Source organism: Trematomus bernacchii, unplaced genomic scaffold, assembly GCF_902827165.1.
Source record: "Trematomus bernacchii unplaced genomic scaffold, fTreBer1.1, whole genome shotgun sequence".
Taxonomy (NCBI): domain Eukaryota; kingdom Metazoa; phylum Chordata; class Actinopteri; order Perciformes; family Nototheniidae; genus Trematomus; species Trematomus bernacchii.
In genome coordinates, this window is record NW_022988066.1 from 2,235,412 (window position 1) to 2,253,673 (window position 18,262).

The 18,262-nt window shown below is 39.6% G+C and overlaps 1 protein-coding gene across 1 annotated transcript; it reads left to right on the top strand.

Moving 5' to 3' along the window:
* Positions 1–10,546: 10,546 nt before the first annotated feature.
* On the top strand, positions 10,547–17,307 carry LOC117474702 (phospholipid phosphatase 3-like). Its single transcript, XM_034120682.1, has 6 exons — positions 10,547–10,936; positions 13,178–13,335; positions 13,427–13,713; positions 13,816–13,873; positions 15,961–16,137; positions 16,228–17,307. Exons 1-6 carry the CDS (start codon positions 10,735–10,737, stop codon positions 16,324–16,326), a joined length of 981 nt encoding a protein of 326 aa, XP_033976573.1. The 5' UTR covers positions 10,547–10,734; the 3' UTR covers positions 16,327–17,307.
* Positions 17,308–18,262: the final 955 nt, after the last annotated feature.

Here is an 18,262-nt window from a genome sequence, read left to right on the forward strand (position 1 = left end):
GTGTCTGTGTGTGTGTGTGTGTGCGTGTTTGTATGTGTGTGTGTGTGTGTGTGTGTGTGTGTGTGTGTGTGTGTGTGTGTGTGTGTGTGTGTGTGTGTGTGTGTGTGTGTGTGTGTGTGTGTGTGTGTGTTTCTGGAAACATTATAGGAGTTACTAAACCACTCTACATTTTATGAAAGTGTTGATCAACAACTGTATATGTTCAAGGCCTTGAGGCAATCAAATGTAAAACAGAATATTTATGATCGATGAAACACAACAGGATGGTGAATAAATTGTACCATGGAAGGATAAGCTTAAACTTTTTTAATTTTCTTCTGAAGAAAGACTTACTTTGAAAACAGTTGAAAGTATGTTAACAAGTTCATTTGCTCGTCATTTGAGTTTTAAGCGATTCTGTATCTCTTCATTATGTCTAGGTACAGTTAGACACAGCTCCGTGACTCTTGCTAATACATTCATAAATATGTTATGTTAATTATAAGCTGAAAAAATACACCTGAATCAGCTGAAGCTGATCACAGGTAGTGGAGAAGTAGAGCTTATCTCTGATCCCTACCCATGTTTGGGTACTTACTGTAAGTGTATACTTTTATTCTACTTTTACATTTTGAACTACTTATACTTATATTTCCGTCACACATTTATATATGTGCAGTAAAAATAATCCTATTTTTATATAATTATTATTAGTAGTAGTATAGGTTCTATTGTATATGGTTGTTGTTTACTTGTGTTTTTCTTCTCTTAAAGGTGGGGTATGTAATTTATTTCAGAAACACTTTTTGTTATATTCCATGGAATGCTCTTAACATCCCGATAGCAAGGAATATATGAAATGCTTTGACAATAAATACATAAAAAATGTTCATCTGTGGAAGCCGTAGTACTGTAAAAAGCACAACCAATAATTTTAGCCGGCCCGGCTAAAATAACTGGATGGCCTACCTGCCTGTCAGCCTTCCATCTGTGCACAAACTTATCTCGTGCCCTCATTGGGCATGTGCGCGTTTGTGTGTGTTGGAGGAGGGGCTCTGTAAGGAAGTGGCAGATTTTTTCCGGCTGTGTATTTTCAAATTCTAGCGCACTCGAGCCGGTTTCTCAAACTTACCTACCCCACCTTTAAGCATGTATTTTTTTCTATATGCAATCAAATTTCCCTTCTGGGATACATCTATGACAGTGTGTACAGGGGATCAAACTAGCGTATTGTGTCACCTTTTACTAAACAAAGACAAGTTCAAATGAATGCTGTTGGTAATGTAGTCCTTAAAGGTGGGGTAGGTCATTTTGGAGAAACCAGCTCGAGTGCGCTAGAATTTGAAAATACACAGCCGGAAAAGATCTGCCACTTCCTTACAGAGCCCCTCCTCCAACACACACGAACGCGCACATGACCAATGAGGGCACGAGATAAGATGGGGCACAGATGGAAGGCTGACAGGCAGGTAGGCCATCCAGTTATTTTAGCCGGGCCGGCTCAGATGATTGGTCGTGCTTTTTACAGTACTACGGCTTCCACAGATGAATTTTTTTAATGTATTTATTGTCAAAGCACTTAAGATATTCATTGCTATCGGAATGTTAAGAGCATTCCATGGAATATAACAAAAAGTGTATCTCGAGCCGGTTTCTCAAACTTACCTACCCCACCTTTAATATAACATTGCCTATAATACTGCATATCCCGGTTCGTCCCTCATAACATCAATCACCATTGTTTAAGTTCAGTTGAATTGAAATTGAACTCTGAATAGAGTTTTTTATTTTGAGATGACCTAAGGCAGGGGTGGGGAACCTTTTTCCTCTCAAGGGCCATTTCAATTTTTACAACATCCTCCGAGGGCAGTACAAATTATTGAACTCAACCTCTGCTTAAAAAAACTAAAATCACAGCCCATTCATTTCGCCTTTCTTTCATGCTGTGCAAAGAAAAAAGCAACCTCTTATTCGGATATTTTACCATGACTTGCGCATGGATGCATGTGCACGGTTTTGGCATGACCACCAAAACAGAAAGATATGGACAGAAGTGTGCAAATGTATTTTGTATCCTATCCTTGTGAACATGATTTAAAGTGGACCTATCATGCTATTTTTAGGCAATAGCATAGGTCTCAGATATATACAAATATATAAAAAACATGTCTATGAAGTGTTTTGCTCAAAATACCAAACAAATCACCCATTCTAGCCATGCCGCTGATTTTGGGTATAAAGCTTTAAAAAAAATGTGATAAAAAAAAAGGAGGGGTCTGAGCTCATGCGGGACCCGGCAGCTACTGTCTAAACTAAATACTGCCGTGATGAAACGCCATATCATGGATTATCAAGGATTATTTCTGAAACAGTATGGAGCTCAAAGGCTTTCTCTCTTGCAGGTTTTACCACAAGGTGAGTTCCTTTTTATTTTCCTGCTTCTTCACACACATGCTCTATCCAGTACAGGTTAGCTCTGAGTGTTAGCGATGCTAATGTAAACATGCACCGACCATATTACGTCCAAAACAGACGGGCAATGTTTCTGATAGCAACGTTTCTGATAGGGCCGTGGGTGTAAAGCCAGCCTACATTTCCGATATTACATCATATCGGACGCAAATCTGGATCAGCTCCGTTGTAGCCCCGTTTTTAGAGATTTGGGTACGGAGGAAAAGAGAGAGGGTTTTATTTTCTGATGCACTTTGAGAGCAAAATTAAGAGATTTATGAATACATCTCTCAACATCCATATGAAACAGAACTCTAAGCAGATTTTCTTTTTCTTTATGGATATTTTACAAATCACTCCCCTTTTAAACTGTATTCTTGTTTATTAATAACAATTTTCTTTTACTGTCATATAGTATTTAATACCTGTTTTTCATTTATTCTCTTCTTTTTTTATAACTATAATGATCATATCAAGGTGTGCCTTAACCTCACTGAGCTGAGGTTATTTGAGCCTCTCAGTCTGTCAGGGGAGAGCTCTCTTCCACCTGGTTGTAGAAAAAGCTCCTTATATTCGTTAGCATAGCTAGCTAACCAGATGCTAATAACAACAATCCCTGGTACCGCTCTCTCTCTCTCGCTCGCTCAAACAAAATGCGCTCATGCCACACACACAGAGCCGAGCTTGAATGACACACAAAGAAGTACTAGTACTCAGGTTATAATTAGATTAAAAAAGTGCACTGTAAATAATATTTGATTGTTAGTTTGAACTACACTATAAAGGTTAGGTTAAATAAAAAAAAGGGTGTATCCCTTGTTATCAAGTTAATCTATATGTTCCTTATAGATGAATCTCTATTCCCCTGATGTGGTTTGGCAAGAACAACCACAACTAGCCCATGGTGAAGAGTACTTCTGCAGTTATTACCCTGAGACTCCCTTGATGGAACCTTTGAGGACCCAGCTTTTACATGTGTTCAAATGTAAAGTAAAATAATGTTTTCCTGACAGATCTCTACAGTATATCTCTGAGATAAGCAGTAGCTGGGAAGGAAACCACAACTCACATCAATGTTAATGAACTGTAGGGTTCCAAAAGGGTTGGGGTTAGTTAGTTTAACAATTTTGAATTAAATGGTTCAAATTAAATAAAAGAACTGCTTAATATTTGTTTGTTAATTTGAACTACATGCACCAAAAAAGTTAGGTTGAATACAAAATGTGCTTATCACTTGTTATCAAGTTAATGCTGATTTTATTTTCCTTATAGATGAATCTCTATTCACCTGATGTGGTTTGGCAAGAACAACCAGAACCAGCACATGGTGAAGAGTTCTTCTGGCTGATGGAAATGCCCAGCAGTTTCAGGAAAACGACATACATGTGTACAGCGAGGCTAACTGTTTCCTCACCAATGACGGTATTGAGTACTATCCCCTCCAGGCTCCAGTGATGCAGAGCCAGTCACTGCTTTACCCCCAAAGCAACAGTTTGTTGTATGAAACAGCAGGCTGGTTCCCTGTGGAGAACAACATGCTGGAGTGGCTGACAGAGGCAGAGGCACGCCAACCATTATGGGAAGAGACACATTTCATCATCAACACAGTGTGTGTGTGTGTGTGTGTGTGTGTGTGTGTGTGTGTGTGTGTGTGTGTGTGTGTGTGTGTGTGCGTGCGTGCGTGCGTGCGTGCGTGCGTGCGTGCGTGCGTGCGTGCGTGCGTGCGTGCGTGCGTGCGTGCGTGCGTGCGTGTGCGTGCGTGCGTGCGTGTGTGTGTGTGTGCATGCTGGAGCTGGAGAGGCAAGTGTTTTTTCTTCAATGATAGTAGATGCACATGTGAGTGAGGGGGGGAGACAGAAAAGCAGCTCAAGATAGTGAAGTGTTTTCACTTTGTAAATGTTCACATAAAAGCAGTCATTTTAAAGTATTGGTAATAATGTCTAGACATTTCCCATTAATTAATTTTTTAGAATTTTCCTAGTAAGCAGATTGTGTTAATGCTCATTGTGAAAACAAAAAGCAGTAGTTACAGTTAAGGGGCTGAGCATGTGACTGATAGATGCAGCATTGCATCACCATGCACTCCTCTAAATATTGCACTGGGATATTTTTAATTTATTGAAATGGCCACACAGTATATGGACACACTTGTCTACATTTGTATGTATTTTTGCTCTCTTGTGCTGTTTTTAACGGTTTAGCAAAGCCCATTAGTTCCAATCAAGGGAATTCTTACAGCACACACTTACAGTCGTGGAAAGTAACTACGTTTATTTATTCAAATAGTGTATTTAAGTAAAAATTCTTAAGTACTTGTTATTAACATGCGTATTCATATGTTATACTCCTTCATACTTTTCTGTAATAGATAGCCATTATTGTACTTTTTTTACTACATTTATTTGACATATTTAGTTTCTAGTTTTACTTTTACTTTACAGATGCAGATTTTTACAAAATATAAACTAACTAATAACATTGACACATAACAATAGGTTGAAATATTTAACAGCAATATACACAGTATTTCAAATTAGCTCCACTTTCACCTGCTGTGATAGACAAATGTTTGCATAAATGATCTATGTCATTTCATGTATATTATTCTGAAATGGGCCATTATGCAAAATAAGCACTTTGCCTTGGGTGCTTTAAAGTTATGTTGACTTTTAATACAGGATTTTGACTTGTAACAGAACATTTTTACAACTTACTTCTGTTACTCTTACTTAAGTAAAAAATCTAAGTAGTTGCTTCTTCCACCATTGCACACTTACGGCAATAGTTAGCTTTGTGGCAACTTACTGCCCATGTGCACAAAGGGCTCCATAATGAAATGTTCAAGATTCAAGATATTTATTGTCATATGGACAGTATAACTGGCACTGCACCTGCACAGAGCCCTGGTCTAAACTCTTGTCAAAGAGAGGTCAGCCAGACCTTAATAATACCACTGTCCTGGAACAAATCCCCATCATGTGGAAAACCTTTACAGAAGAGTCGAGGCTGTTTTGGCAGCAGATTAAAGCCCTCAAATGGAACTACCTTTTGCAAGAAGTGATGCAAAGGACAATCGATGGGAAAGCTTAGGGTGCCAAAAATATTTATAATAATAGCAAAACAACCAGGGTTAAGGAAACAATGTCTTCCCCCACTTTAAGGAAACTTTTATGAGAAAGGCTTTTTTCTATGTTTACTAAATTAATTTGGAAACCATGTTGAAGACATAGTCATTGCAAAGATGCCGAATAATCTTCTGAAAAAAGATACAGCCTTATGTGTTTGTTAAGAAGATAAACTCTAATGACTTTGTTTTTTTTCTGATGGTTCGTTTAGCTCCACAAGCAGATTGACATTTTAATGCTCAAGTATTTTGGTTTATAGCCAAATAATATTCAAATCAGCCCAATCTGTTTAAATCTTTTTTTACGTGTGATTGGCTCTCGTGAATTTGTGTTACAAGCGACTTCAAGTGAGTGATTGCTGCTCAGATTTCAAGGGTTATGTTTACTGTAAACTACAGTAAATAATCTCCAGTGTCAGGGTGTTACATGTGAGGGCTTGCCCTCCTGCATCAGGTGGTGATCCTGTAAACCTACAGGAGAGTTTACACTTGCATTTATGGAAATCACACTCAAATGCTTCTTCCTGATGTAAGCATGATCAGCTGATCAGATCAGATCAGCTGCACAGTTTGCTAAGAGAGAAATGTTGAAGGGAATGTTTGCGGTTTGTTCCAGAAAGGGAAGTGCACGTTATATAAAGACAAACATAGGACGGGAAGTGACAGTAACCAGTTCAGAGATATGTTTAGGCTGACCACACTAAAACAGCTGTCTTTGCCAATTTTGTGTAGTATATTTGTTGGGAAAATACTGAATGTAATCTTCCAATATCAGAGAAGAACATGATAACAAAGGCCCAACCGTAGCTGTGTATGTGACGATGTATTCAGCCTCTATGGAGACAGACATATGACAAGCATGATCATTTCTGACGTGGGCCTTAGTTAATCTAAACTAAACATTGTATACTGCTTTGAACCGGTATTCCTGCATCTTGTGACTGTGTAACTCCCTCTCATGTATATAAAGCATGTGAAGGACACTGTTCGGGGAACTAGTTGTACCATATGCTCTGTATGTGATGACTACTTCACTTCTTGCAAGGATTATTAATACATGTATCCTGTTATTGAGGCTCAAGCCGGTGACGAGTGACATTTTTCTAACATAATTGCAATAAGATTGTTTTTGAAACCAAGGCTGCCATACTGCTGTAAAGCGGGAAATCATTGAGCAACATGCAGTGATTGCAATATTCTTGTCTGTGGTTTAATCACGGGCTCTTCAAATTCTCCAAATTATTTCTAGTAACGACAGTATTTTATTGTCTTTGAATTTTGGGGGGGGGGTCTTCTTCTGGGGATTTTTTCCATATTTTCCCCTCTTGCAGCCCTAAAGGGGAAGTTGGTCAGGCAGCTTTGTTGTTGCGGGTCTGTAAAGCCAACTAAAACATTGTTCATGATGTAATACACATACATTTGACTTCCTCAATCAAATGCGGTATTTTATACAGAATAGCATAATCTAACCTTTGGATTTGCAACAAAAAAAAGTGCTCCAGTTTTGAAAATGTCACGAAGAATGACAAGCGAGAAAAGTCAGTGGGAAAGATGGGAACAAATGTGGGGACTGTTTCTGTGTGGGAGTGACAGACAACAATGGGGAAGTTAGCATGACACAGTGAAACAGAGAAATGTAGCATTTAGCAGTTCAAGTATGACATTAGTGAAGAAGGTCAGATGCTCCTGCAGAGCAAAAACCCATGTCTTCTGTTCCCTTGTGAAACTGAAACACTTGTTTAAACATAAGCAGTAATAACCACACACACACACACACACACACACACACACACACACACACACACACACACACACACACACACACACACACACACACACACACACATACATTCCTCAAAAGTTTCCAGGTTTGTTTAAAAAAGCGTAATCTTGACCATTATCTCATCTGATTGTGAGGAAATGCATTCACTTGTTGCTAGAATAACTGTGTGTGTGTGTGTGTGTGTGTGTGTGTGTGTGTGTGTGTGTGTGTGTGTGTGTGTGTGTGTGTGTGTGTGTGTGGTTTTAACTTGCAGGTCTTTCCATTGGTCCTAATTATTATTTAAAAAATGTAATTGAACCTGGAATTACAAAAACAAACCGAATGTATAATGTTTTCTTCATGTGTGCGTATCCACCTTTTAGTTTGGCTTTTTTGACATATTTTTAGTCTTGTATTTTTCAGTGTTTCATGTGTTTATTGTGTTCCGCTGGCATTTAGTTATTTTGTATTGAGCACAGTAGCTCTTTCTATGGATCTGGTGTCTAATTTATATAAAGCACTTTTCAATTCATAACTTTTGTGTATGAAAAGTGCTTTATAAATAAAGTTTGATTGATTGATTTGTTGACATGTTTAGGACTGATGATGTAGTTAACCAACCTGTTAGTGAAAGGAATCAAGAGTTCCCCCAGGCGTCTCCTTTTCCACCTTTCATCAGAGGAAGTGACGACAGCATTACTCAGACAGCTGCTGTAATGTGTCATGTGGAGTTATTTCAACATTTCATTAATATCCTTACTGACATTTAAGATATACATGAGAAAGACATCTCCAAAGGAAATCCATTAGACTATTGTATGAATCAATGAACTTGCGCACACACACATGCTCACAAACGCAGTTTTCATATCCACAGCTGGAGTTTTCTGTGGTCAGGATTACGCAAGGCTTTAGGGAAACCCTGCCTCTGTTTTCAGTTTACAAATAAAAAAGCACAGAAACTCGCTCTCTCTTTTCCTTTCTCATGCTTCTTTTTATTTCTTCTACGAATGGAAACTGGACAAAACATTGCTGACCATCAGCAGAAGAGACAAATGAAACCTCCCCTGGCAGTGCCTTTTCTTGTCCCTTCAGCAGAGTGGAAATACAAATACTTTCCATACACTATTTATTACACTACACTACTTCGGTATATTAGAGAACTGATACAAATATGACGATAATGTCTTTGACTGTGATTAAACTATTGTGTCTCATTTCCCACATCGTTGAGGGAGACTCTGAGTTTATCTTAGCTGAGAACTACTGTAGGTCAGCAGGTGGCGATACAGTGATAATAAATCAGAACTGGGCTGCAATGTTTACTGTCCTCTGTTTTTTCCCTTCCTGCTCTGCTTCCTGGTCCGCTGCAACTCTTACTACTTTTAAATCCAGGCTGAAGACTTTTCTTTTTGCCGCTGCTTTTAATTGAACTATTCGTATCTTAAACTGCACTGTAACTTTTATTCATGTATTCTTTCTTTTAATGTTTATTTTATTATCTTTGCATTTTAATGACTGTTTTTAAATGCTATTTTCTTAATGTCTTTCATTTTTGTAAAGCACTTTGAATTGCCTTGCCTTGCCTTGCTCTGGTTACTGGATACTGCAATGACACCTTTTGTTGTGGTAATTGGCACTTAGTACTTTCTAATGTGTCTTGAGGAACTAAATATAATATAACCTGTACATACAACCCTTAGTGTAAATGTGCTATAAAAAGCATATTTCAAAACCTTCTGGTGGTTTGTTTAATTCATTAACTATAGTTGAATGAATTTACATTTTTTGTGAAGTTGTAAATAAAGCAGTAAGAACTTTTGGAAGTTACTTAACCCATAGCTTAACCAAAGTAAAAGAAAAACCCACATATTTTACCCTACAATTATTGTTATTGTTTAGAATTGGAACAAAAAACAAGACACACCATGATGACTTGTCAGCTTTGGAGGTCCTTGTTGGCAGATTTTCTTTTGCTGTTTCCAGTCTAGATGCTTAGGTAACTGGCTGCTGCTTTACGTATCGAATGTATATAGAATTGGACGTATTCATTCACAATTAAATCACCCATTGGTTTGTGACACTGTGAAAGGTTTCTAAGATGAAAACAGCCAATCCGGACCACACAGTGTGATAGCTGCCTGTCAATGTAGCCACGCGAAAAGCATACCCTGCTGTATCTTCATTTTGACTCTAGATGGGAAGATAACTTACAAAACTAACAACATGCTGCTTATAAGAAGTCCTCAAACTGGTGATTGTTATAAAAAAAAACGAATAAGAAGATGTTAAGTTGATATATCAAGGGGTCATTTCCTCATAGACCTTTAGACAGTTGGACATCATTTTGCAAGTGAGGTCTCCACCTGCTGGTCTTTAGCACAAATGCAGATTTAAGACACTTGACTCAAGTGTTTGATTTACTTTTCAGAAATGGAGTTTGTCACTTGAACACACTTTCACATACATATATATACTCATCCAGAGAGATGATAAGCCTATAATCCAAAATGTCCCCATAACCATTTTCTGAAGCAGTTATACGACATTAATGGGAATGACTTTTGATGTGCTGGGTTGTGAAGAATCTCCTTGACAGATTTTCAACACTTAAAACTGCTTGTTTACAGAACATTTTGAAAATGTCCCAATTCACATTAAGCCTACTTTTTACCAAATTTGCCAGCCAGTTTAAAGTATTCCAAATGTATCTAATTCTTGGTGAAATGCCATGGTGCTCATTAAAAGGTAACAAGAAAGGAAATATAAATGGTCACTAAGCAGACAAATATATCATGTATACTGTATATCAGATTGAGCAAAAATATTTTCTAAAATATATTAAAGAAGTTAAGCTACATCCCCAGGTATGAAAGTCTTAGGGAAAGTTGTAAGGTGAATCATAGTCATGGAAAAAAGCCTGCTGCAACAGTGACACACACCTGATGCATGTAATGCTCTTCCTCTGTAGTCATACCCAATAATTACATACCTAATTATGAGATAGAGAGAGAGAGAGATAGAGAGAGAGATAGAGAGAGAGAGAGAGAGAGAGAGAGAGAGAGAGAAGAGAGAGAGAAGAGAGAGAGAAGAGAGAGAAGAGAGAGAGAAGAGAGAGAGATAGAAGAGAGAGAGAGAGAGATGAGAGTCCCCGGGTAATTGCACAAACCAGAGTTTCCGCGCAAGGGTGCATAACTTCTTCCAGGTGACGGATGCTCTGCAAACGAGTTCGGGGCGAGCCCTGTCAGACTCTGTGATGAAATAAAAATGCGTAAAAAGAGAATTTACATTGACGGAGCATCATAAATACCGTTTAACTCGTGGACCTGCTTACATTCTCTCCTCAGCTCTGCACATGAGTAGTTCAAGGCCGCTCCTGCACTTTTGATGCAAACAAGTTTTTTTACGCTGAGACGTCATGTTGGATACATTTGGGTCGCAAAGCGCAGTTGTGCACGTCTCCAGCGCGGAGCTCCATCTCAAACTGACCGACAACAAGAGCAGCCTGGCCGGGATGGGGATGGAGAACGGCACTGGGAAGAAACTCATAGAGATAACTGGACCGGCGTTATCCAAAAGAAAACTTCTGGTGGGATTAGACCTCCTCTGCCTCTTCCTGGGTAAATATCATCATAACGTTTCTACTTTAGATCTGCTGTTTCATTTTTGAATACAATTCTGTGTACTTTCTTAGTGTACAACAACTGGGAGTGAACTTGATAACAGAAACTGTGCAACATCATTCAGATCATCACAAAAGTAAAGTTCCATTGTACATAGCCTCTCTATTAACTTTTTGTAAGTAAAAATGTACGTTGAGGTGCTGATACAACTTTGTTAAGTTCATGTATTGTTAGGCTTTTGCTTGCCTGCTGTGAGGTGTTTTGTTATTTTGTCCATCCATGCACATGTTTTACTGATTTAGGGTCTATTTTACTTTTAGAGTTTTAATTAATAGCTAAATAATCAATTAGGTCATTGGTAGAAATAAATGAACAATTTTGGTATTTTTTATGAAAAACTGACAAGTGTTCTCTGGCTTACAGTTGTGAATATTTGCTGGTTTAATGTCTCATGTGTTAATACATGTGAATATATTTTAGTGAAGTGTTGGTTGGACATAGCAAGCAATCTGTAATCATCATGGGGTGTTATGAAATGTGTGACTTTTTACTGTTTCCTTCTTTTTTATTAATTAATGAAAGTAATGAAAGAGTTCATCAGTTGGATATTTTTAACTTTGAAGATTTTAAATGAACTATCTTGAAGTTTGTTACTACTTCCTATTCAGGGTGTCTCCGGTGAAGGTGAACTTCAACCATGATGTGGAGCTCTGTTCCACTTTGTTTCCATCACTTTGTATTTAGTCAACTAGGACAGTCAGATTCAGGATCAGCATATCAGGGTCTGTAGAACAGGAGCAGCAAAAAGAAAGACAGTTCTTTGAGTTTTCTCTCTTACTACATGCTGGCTCTCTGATTTCCACTCGTGCGCGCTCTTGTGCGCTCCGTGCCAGCTGGTTTGTGCATTGCCCAGGGAATTCTGCAGTTTCCATGACAACCTCCAGTTCTCAGGGTAGAGCCGGGCCAGGGGGATTTGTATTTGTTATAAATAAATAAATGCTTGTGTGTGTGTGTGTGTGTGTGTGTGTGTGTGTGTGTGTGTGTGTGTGTGTGTGTGTGTGTGTGTGTGTGTGTGTGTGTGTGTGCGTGCGTGCGCATGACTGTAATTGTTGCTCCCTCCCATGGTCCCTATATGTGACAGGGGGAGGTTATATAATGTCGGCTAATTGGAAAAAGCTGGACGGTGAGGTAGTCTGAATATTATTCTAACAGATTGAACTTGTGCAGAAGGATTCTCTGTCTTTTTCTGTCTCTCAACCCTCTGTCCACTGTGTGTGTGCAGGCATGCAAAACAGGGAGAGAGAGCGGAGACAGACAGAGACAGTGTGAGGCTGGCTCTGGCTCTGATCTGCTGCAGCATTTGCTTTGTTTTGTACGGAAGAGTTGAACTGAAGTCACAACAACGCCCCTTTCTCTTCTCATCAACAGAAATGCACATACACTCACATTCACACACACACACACACACACACAATGACACACACACTCACATACAATTCAAGACTGGTCTCTGTCAATCTCTGCCTGCTCTCCAAGGAAAAAGAGTTCCCACCCTTATTTTCCTGCAAAACTATTTCTCGTTTGACCCTCCCTCCATCTTCCCATGTCATATTCCCTGTTAGTTTTGTTATCGACTTGCATCTTTGTTCGATCAGATTCAAACCATGCTGCCATTAGTTTGAGGTGATATTGAGGTGGTTTCTTTATACTAAGTTCTTGCCTAGCTGAATGTAAAAGCTAACATAACTCAAAATAACAGTATTGACAGTGCATGCTGATGTTTAGCAGGTAATTCTCAATTTTTACATCTTCATTTTAGAGTGTTAGCATGCTACTATTTGTTATTTAGCCATGGCTAAAGGCTGATGGGAACTATTCACGTGTGTTTTGCAAGTGTTTGATCATAAATCTAAGTTTAGGGCTAAGGAGTTGAGATATTTCAGACTGGACCAAATTGACCTACCAACCTAGTACCAACATCACAACATCACCATCCCCAGAGCCACACTGCTAGCATGGCTCAAACGCATAGAGTAGAAATAGAACTCTAGGGGATAGCACATCTTGAAAAACTGATATGCATACTTGGGTTCTTCTTAAATTGCTCTTTCTCATCCTCTAGTTTCTAGCCGTTCTACTCCCACGCATCATCTCCACTTTCCCATCACAAAAAGGAATGTCTATACTCCCAGTGGGGATTGTTGTAATTACAAATCATGTCCCTTTCCTCCCGTGCAGCTTCCATCCCTTTCTTTGCGTGTGAGCTGAAGGCAGTGAGTCCTTACAGGAGGGGCTTCATGTGCGGGGACCCCAGCATCACGTATCCTTATCTGCATCGAGAGGCCATACCTGACGAATTACTCATCGCCGGTGGCATCATCATCACCGGCCTCACTGTGAGTACTCAACATCCCTGTCATAACTAACAGTCCATTATTGATTTGACACAAGGAAGAGAATGTTATATGACGATGTGTCCTCCTTCAGATCGCTCTCGGGGAGTGTTACCGGGTTCGTTTCAGTGGCATCAGCTCTAAGGCCTTCGTGAGGAACCTGTATGTGTCCTGTCTCTACAAGGAGCTGGGCGGCTTCCTGTTTGGCTGCTTCGTCGGACAGTCTCTGACCAACATGGCCAAGCTGAGTGTCGGGCGGCTGCGACCGCACTTCCTGTCTGTGTGCGGTGTCACCTATGCGTCGCTTAACTGCACACCTGGAACCTACGTTGCAACAGTGAACTGCCGCCAGCCTGACCACCGGTTGGAGGAGGAGGCCAGGTGTGTGTGCGTGCGTGCGTGCGTGCTGTATGTTCAAGGACATGTGACCTGTGGGTTTATGCTTTTATTTTGTTATTCTAAAAACTTCTCTATTTCTTTTAGGAAGTCTTTCTTCTCTGGCCATGCTTCCTTTGCGATGTACACAATGCTCTATTTAGCAGTGAGTATTTCTATCCATCCACACACACACACACACACACACACACACACACACACACACACACACACACACACACACACACACACACACACACACACACACACACACACACACACACACACACACAGAGACTGGCAAAAATTCAATTTGCCGTCTCTCCAATTTCCAATTACCATCTCTCTATTAAATACAGAGTGAGAATGAATGAAACAGGGAGCCATCTTCTGTCCAGTTAGCAGCAGAAAGCGAGGGAATGAAAGAGGAGAGGGAGAAAGAAAAGGGCTGAAAGGAGAAATGGGACAAACAGAGACAGCTTTGTTCGGCTGTGGGAGGAGTGTGACCTCGCCTCACCACCTCACTGCTCTCCTCTATTGTGTCAGTGTGTGTGTGCAAGCTCTCGCATTTATATGTGCTTATGGCAGCCTATGTGTGTCCCTGTGCAAGGGCCTGCACATGTACATGTATGCACACAGCATATTAATGTGAGTGTGGGGGGGCTGGTCTTGCTGGTTAAAAAGGGTAAAAAGGGAAGATGAAAAACAAGTCACATCCACTGCACCAACCAGACTGTTAATCTCTACGTTTACCTTAACTAGGGAAACTGTGTCTATAATGTTATTTAAATACATTAGTGTTTTGTTTTTTTAAAGAGATATTCATGTCATGGTTGGATCACCAAAATAACAAAGAGGGCAACTGTGTTTTTTTACTCAAGCTACATTCCTCCATCCCCCTATCTATCAATCAAATACTTATTAATGAACACAAACACAATGCACAGAGAGGGGTGGGTATGGCATTCGTCTGTACTGATGGAATTATACTGCACATACGAATATTATCCAAAAGTCATACCTCCACTGTATGATTCTATCCCACATTGAATACTGTTTTACAAACTGGTCGTTTGCTTGTGCCACAATCCTGAAACCCATAGAACAGCTGTACAAGAGAGCTATCAAGGTGTGACAGAAAGCCAAATTCATACCACCATTGTACCATCCTTGAAAAACACAATTTCTTGAGTTTTGACCATTTTAAGTCTTTTAAAAGTATGTGTTTTATTTATAAATGTTTACATGGACTGGCCCCCCCTCCCCTAGGGGAATTCATCCACAGAAAACACACTGGACGCTGCACTAGGTCAGAAACCAGAGGAGACTGTGAGGTCCACCGTAGACGGACCACTTTTGGACAAAATGTCCTCTCCATTAAAGGCAGCTCTTTCTGGAATAGCCTCCCAACTGAGATACGGGATTGTCCCACTCTCAATAGTTTCAAAGGTCAACTCAAAGAATGGTTGAGAAACAAACAGACGTGTAATCACCGCTAAATGCACTTTTACACAGGGGTATCTCCTCTTGCACTTTATGTAGCACTTTTATCTTCTCTTGCACCATATATGTCGTAGCTGCTATATTGTACTGCCATGTGGTAAATACTTGTGTTTGCTGCTCATGCTCTTTTGCACTTTTTGCATATCATGTATTTTGTTTTTGCTATGTTTGTAAAATGTAATTTTCTTAAATGTTTAATGTGAGGGACTGCGGATGGAAATTAGCTCAAAGCTAAATCTGGTACTGTTACGCTTGATACATTTCAATGTTTTAAGTGTTCATTACTGTGCATTGTCCCGGCCAAATAAACGATTAAATAAATAAAAATAAATAAATAAAATGAGTAACATTGGCAAACATACTGTCATCATTAATAGGATATAAAAATAAGATTGGTGCCGTCCATCAACCATGCTCTTTTAACGGTGGCCGACAGGTGCAAAGTTGTTACAACGGGCCAAAACATTTCCATTAGGGAAAACGCGCTGCAGTTTAAAAAAAGGATGCAGATAAAAAAAACACATGCAAATGAAGATGTTTGCGCTGTTTACCAAAGGCGCTGCATACACAAAACTCTGTCCAACTTTAGGATCCCCAAACGTCAAAAAGCGCTACGCCCACCCTGTAACTTCCCCCAAATCTCATGAAAAAAAAACTGACTGGTAGACTTCAATGGAAAATCTATTATTTACGATAACAGATGACAACCGTACACACAAAATTAAGATGTTGTTTGTTTTTGTCACATAGTTTTACCTGCAGGCGAGGTTGACATGGCGCGGTGCTCGGCTGCTGAGGCCGGCGCTGCAGTTCTTCCTGGTTCTGCTGGCGGTCTACACAGGTCTGACCCGCATCTCAGACTTCAGGCACCACCCGTCCGACGTGCTCACAGGCTACATACAGGGCGCCCTGACTGCTTACTGGGTGGTGAGTACACCTTACCTAGTTTTTGGGCATATCCATATACCAGGGTCTGTTAAAATCCTAAAGTTTGGCGTGTGCTTGTGTGTTTTCCAGGCATTCCATATCTCGTCCATGTTTAAAAGCTCCAGTTCATGTCTGTCTCCGACTGACACCCTGGACAGCCCGTTGTCGCCCCTCCACACTGTCTGCTAAACCTCACCTCTACCAACCCCTGCCACCTGCTGCCTGTAGTCTAGAGTGGACAGACAAGAAATATGAAGAATGTGAGACAATTTCCTGTGAAGTCAAACCACATACCTCAGTATTGGAGCATTGAGATACAGGGAGATACTGAATGTGACTGAACGTGAAATAGGAGAGAGGAAAAGGGAGGGTGCTAAAAACGAGTGTAAGCAGCCAGAGCACCTGACCTTTTGACCTTGTGACGGACCTTAGTTCCATGTGTACATTCACCTGTGAGAAAAGAAGACTGAATCCTGAATACACAGCAACCACTTCCCACTCTATACGTCACCTGTAAATATATACATATTTTGTACAACGAATGATACTGTAAAAGCACTTTTTGCCCTATACTGAAAAAGTTAAATGTTGACTTTAATTAAATGTATTATGTCAACAGATTTCACTTAACCGTATAAGGTTAGTTGAGAGCAATAATATTACGTTTAAAGTAAAAATATTATTGCTTTCAACTAACCTAATACGGTTAAGTGAAATCTGTTGACATAATACATTTAATTAAAGTCAACCTTTCAGTTTTTTCAGTGTAGTATTAATAACCACGTAGTATTGATATGGAATGTAGGATGTAATACATTTTGTACAAACATGTAATGTTTATTTTACTGTAGTTGTTTACTACTTTTTTCTTTTTTACATGAACCCGGTGAATGTAATGGTGTTTGAGTAAAGCACATATAGCGAGAAGGCAACTCATCCTCCTAATGTTGTACCATTTAGATGTGGTATGCTGCGTCCGTCCTTTGTGAGCAGTCTGTTTAATAACAAAATAGACAGTGAACATTTCTACACAATAGATATAATCCATGTATGTAAAGTATGGACGCTATAGCTCTCAGATTTTTTGAAATGCTAATGTATGTTGCTAAACTACTTACCACTCCAAGAGCACACAGATCATTTAATAAAAATGAGATTTTTTTAAAGAAACATTGTCTATGTTTAGTTTGTGACATAATACTGCACACAAACTGTGTGTCAATATATATAATCAATATTTATATATTAATAACTACAAGCCATTGGGTTATTGAATCTGTAACAATACTTGATTTAATCAAATATTTTAAAATCATTTTACGTTTAAAATCTTCAAAATTGTAGGAACATGTCAAATGTTAATCTACAAAGTAACAGCAGATGTCATGGGAGAATAAATGAGTCTTGTGGAATAGAAATATAATATAGCAAAAAATGTATGTAGGTTAATCAAGTAAAGTCAAGGGCGGAAAATGAGACAATGGGCCCCTGCAAGGGTACCACCTCTTCTTCTACAAAGGAGCAAGAATCACAAAATGCATACAGTAGTTGTATAGCCTCCTTTTGAGTTTGTTTTGTGTCTTTGCAGTTATTTAGTCTCTTATGGCGCATTTCCACTGCAGCGCGTAGCACGGTTTAAGCGTGCCGTGCCAAACCCTCTGTGTGCGTGTGAGTGTGAGTGACAAGAGCTATATTCAGAGCTCTGCTGCCTTGGCTACAATCTTTCATCGTTGCTGTTGTATGATTGGTGTTTAGCTACGGTATTTAGCGTCCACAGCACCTACCGGTCCCCCGATGTTGTTGCGGGAGCTAACGCTACATCAGCAAAACAAACGCTATTTTTTGTTTGCAAAAGGTGCAGCGGGCTTCAAACACGTTCCCCTCCACTGGTTTCAACCAAGCACTAAATTAGATGTTTTCCAACCAAATATGGTTGAACTGACACTTCACCATATTTATTTGTAAGTAGATTCGAAGATACCAAGGTTTCTGACTTCCGCTAGCTGAAGCTTGGTTGCTAGGTTACACGCTGGGATTTCTCCGATAAGGGGCCAGGGGAAACAGAGTTAGTGATTACTAGTTCCATGTTGATTTATTTCAATACAAATTGTTGGGGGGAACTGAA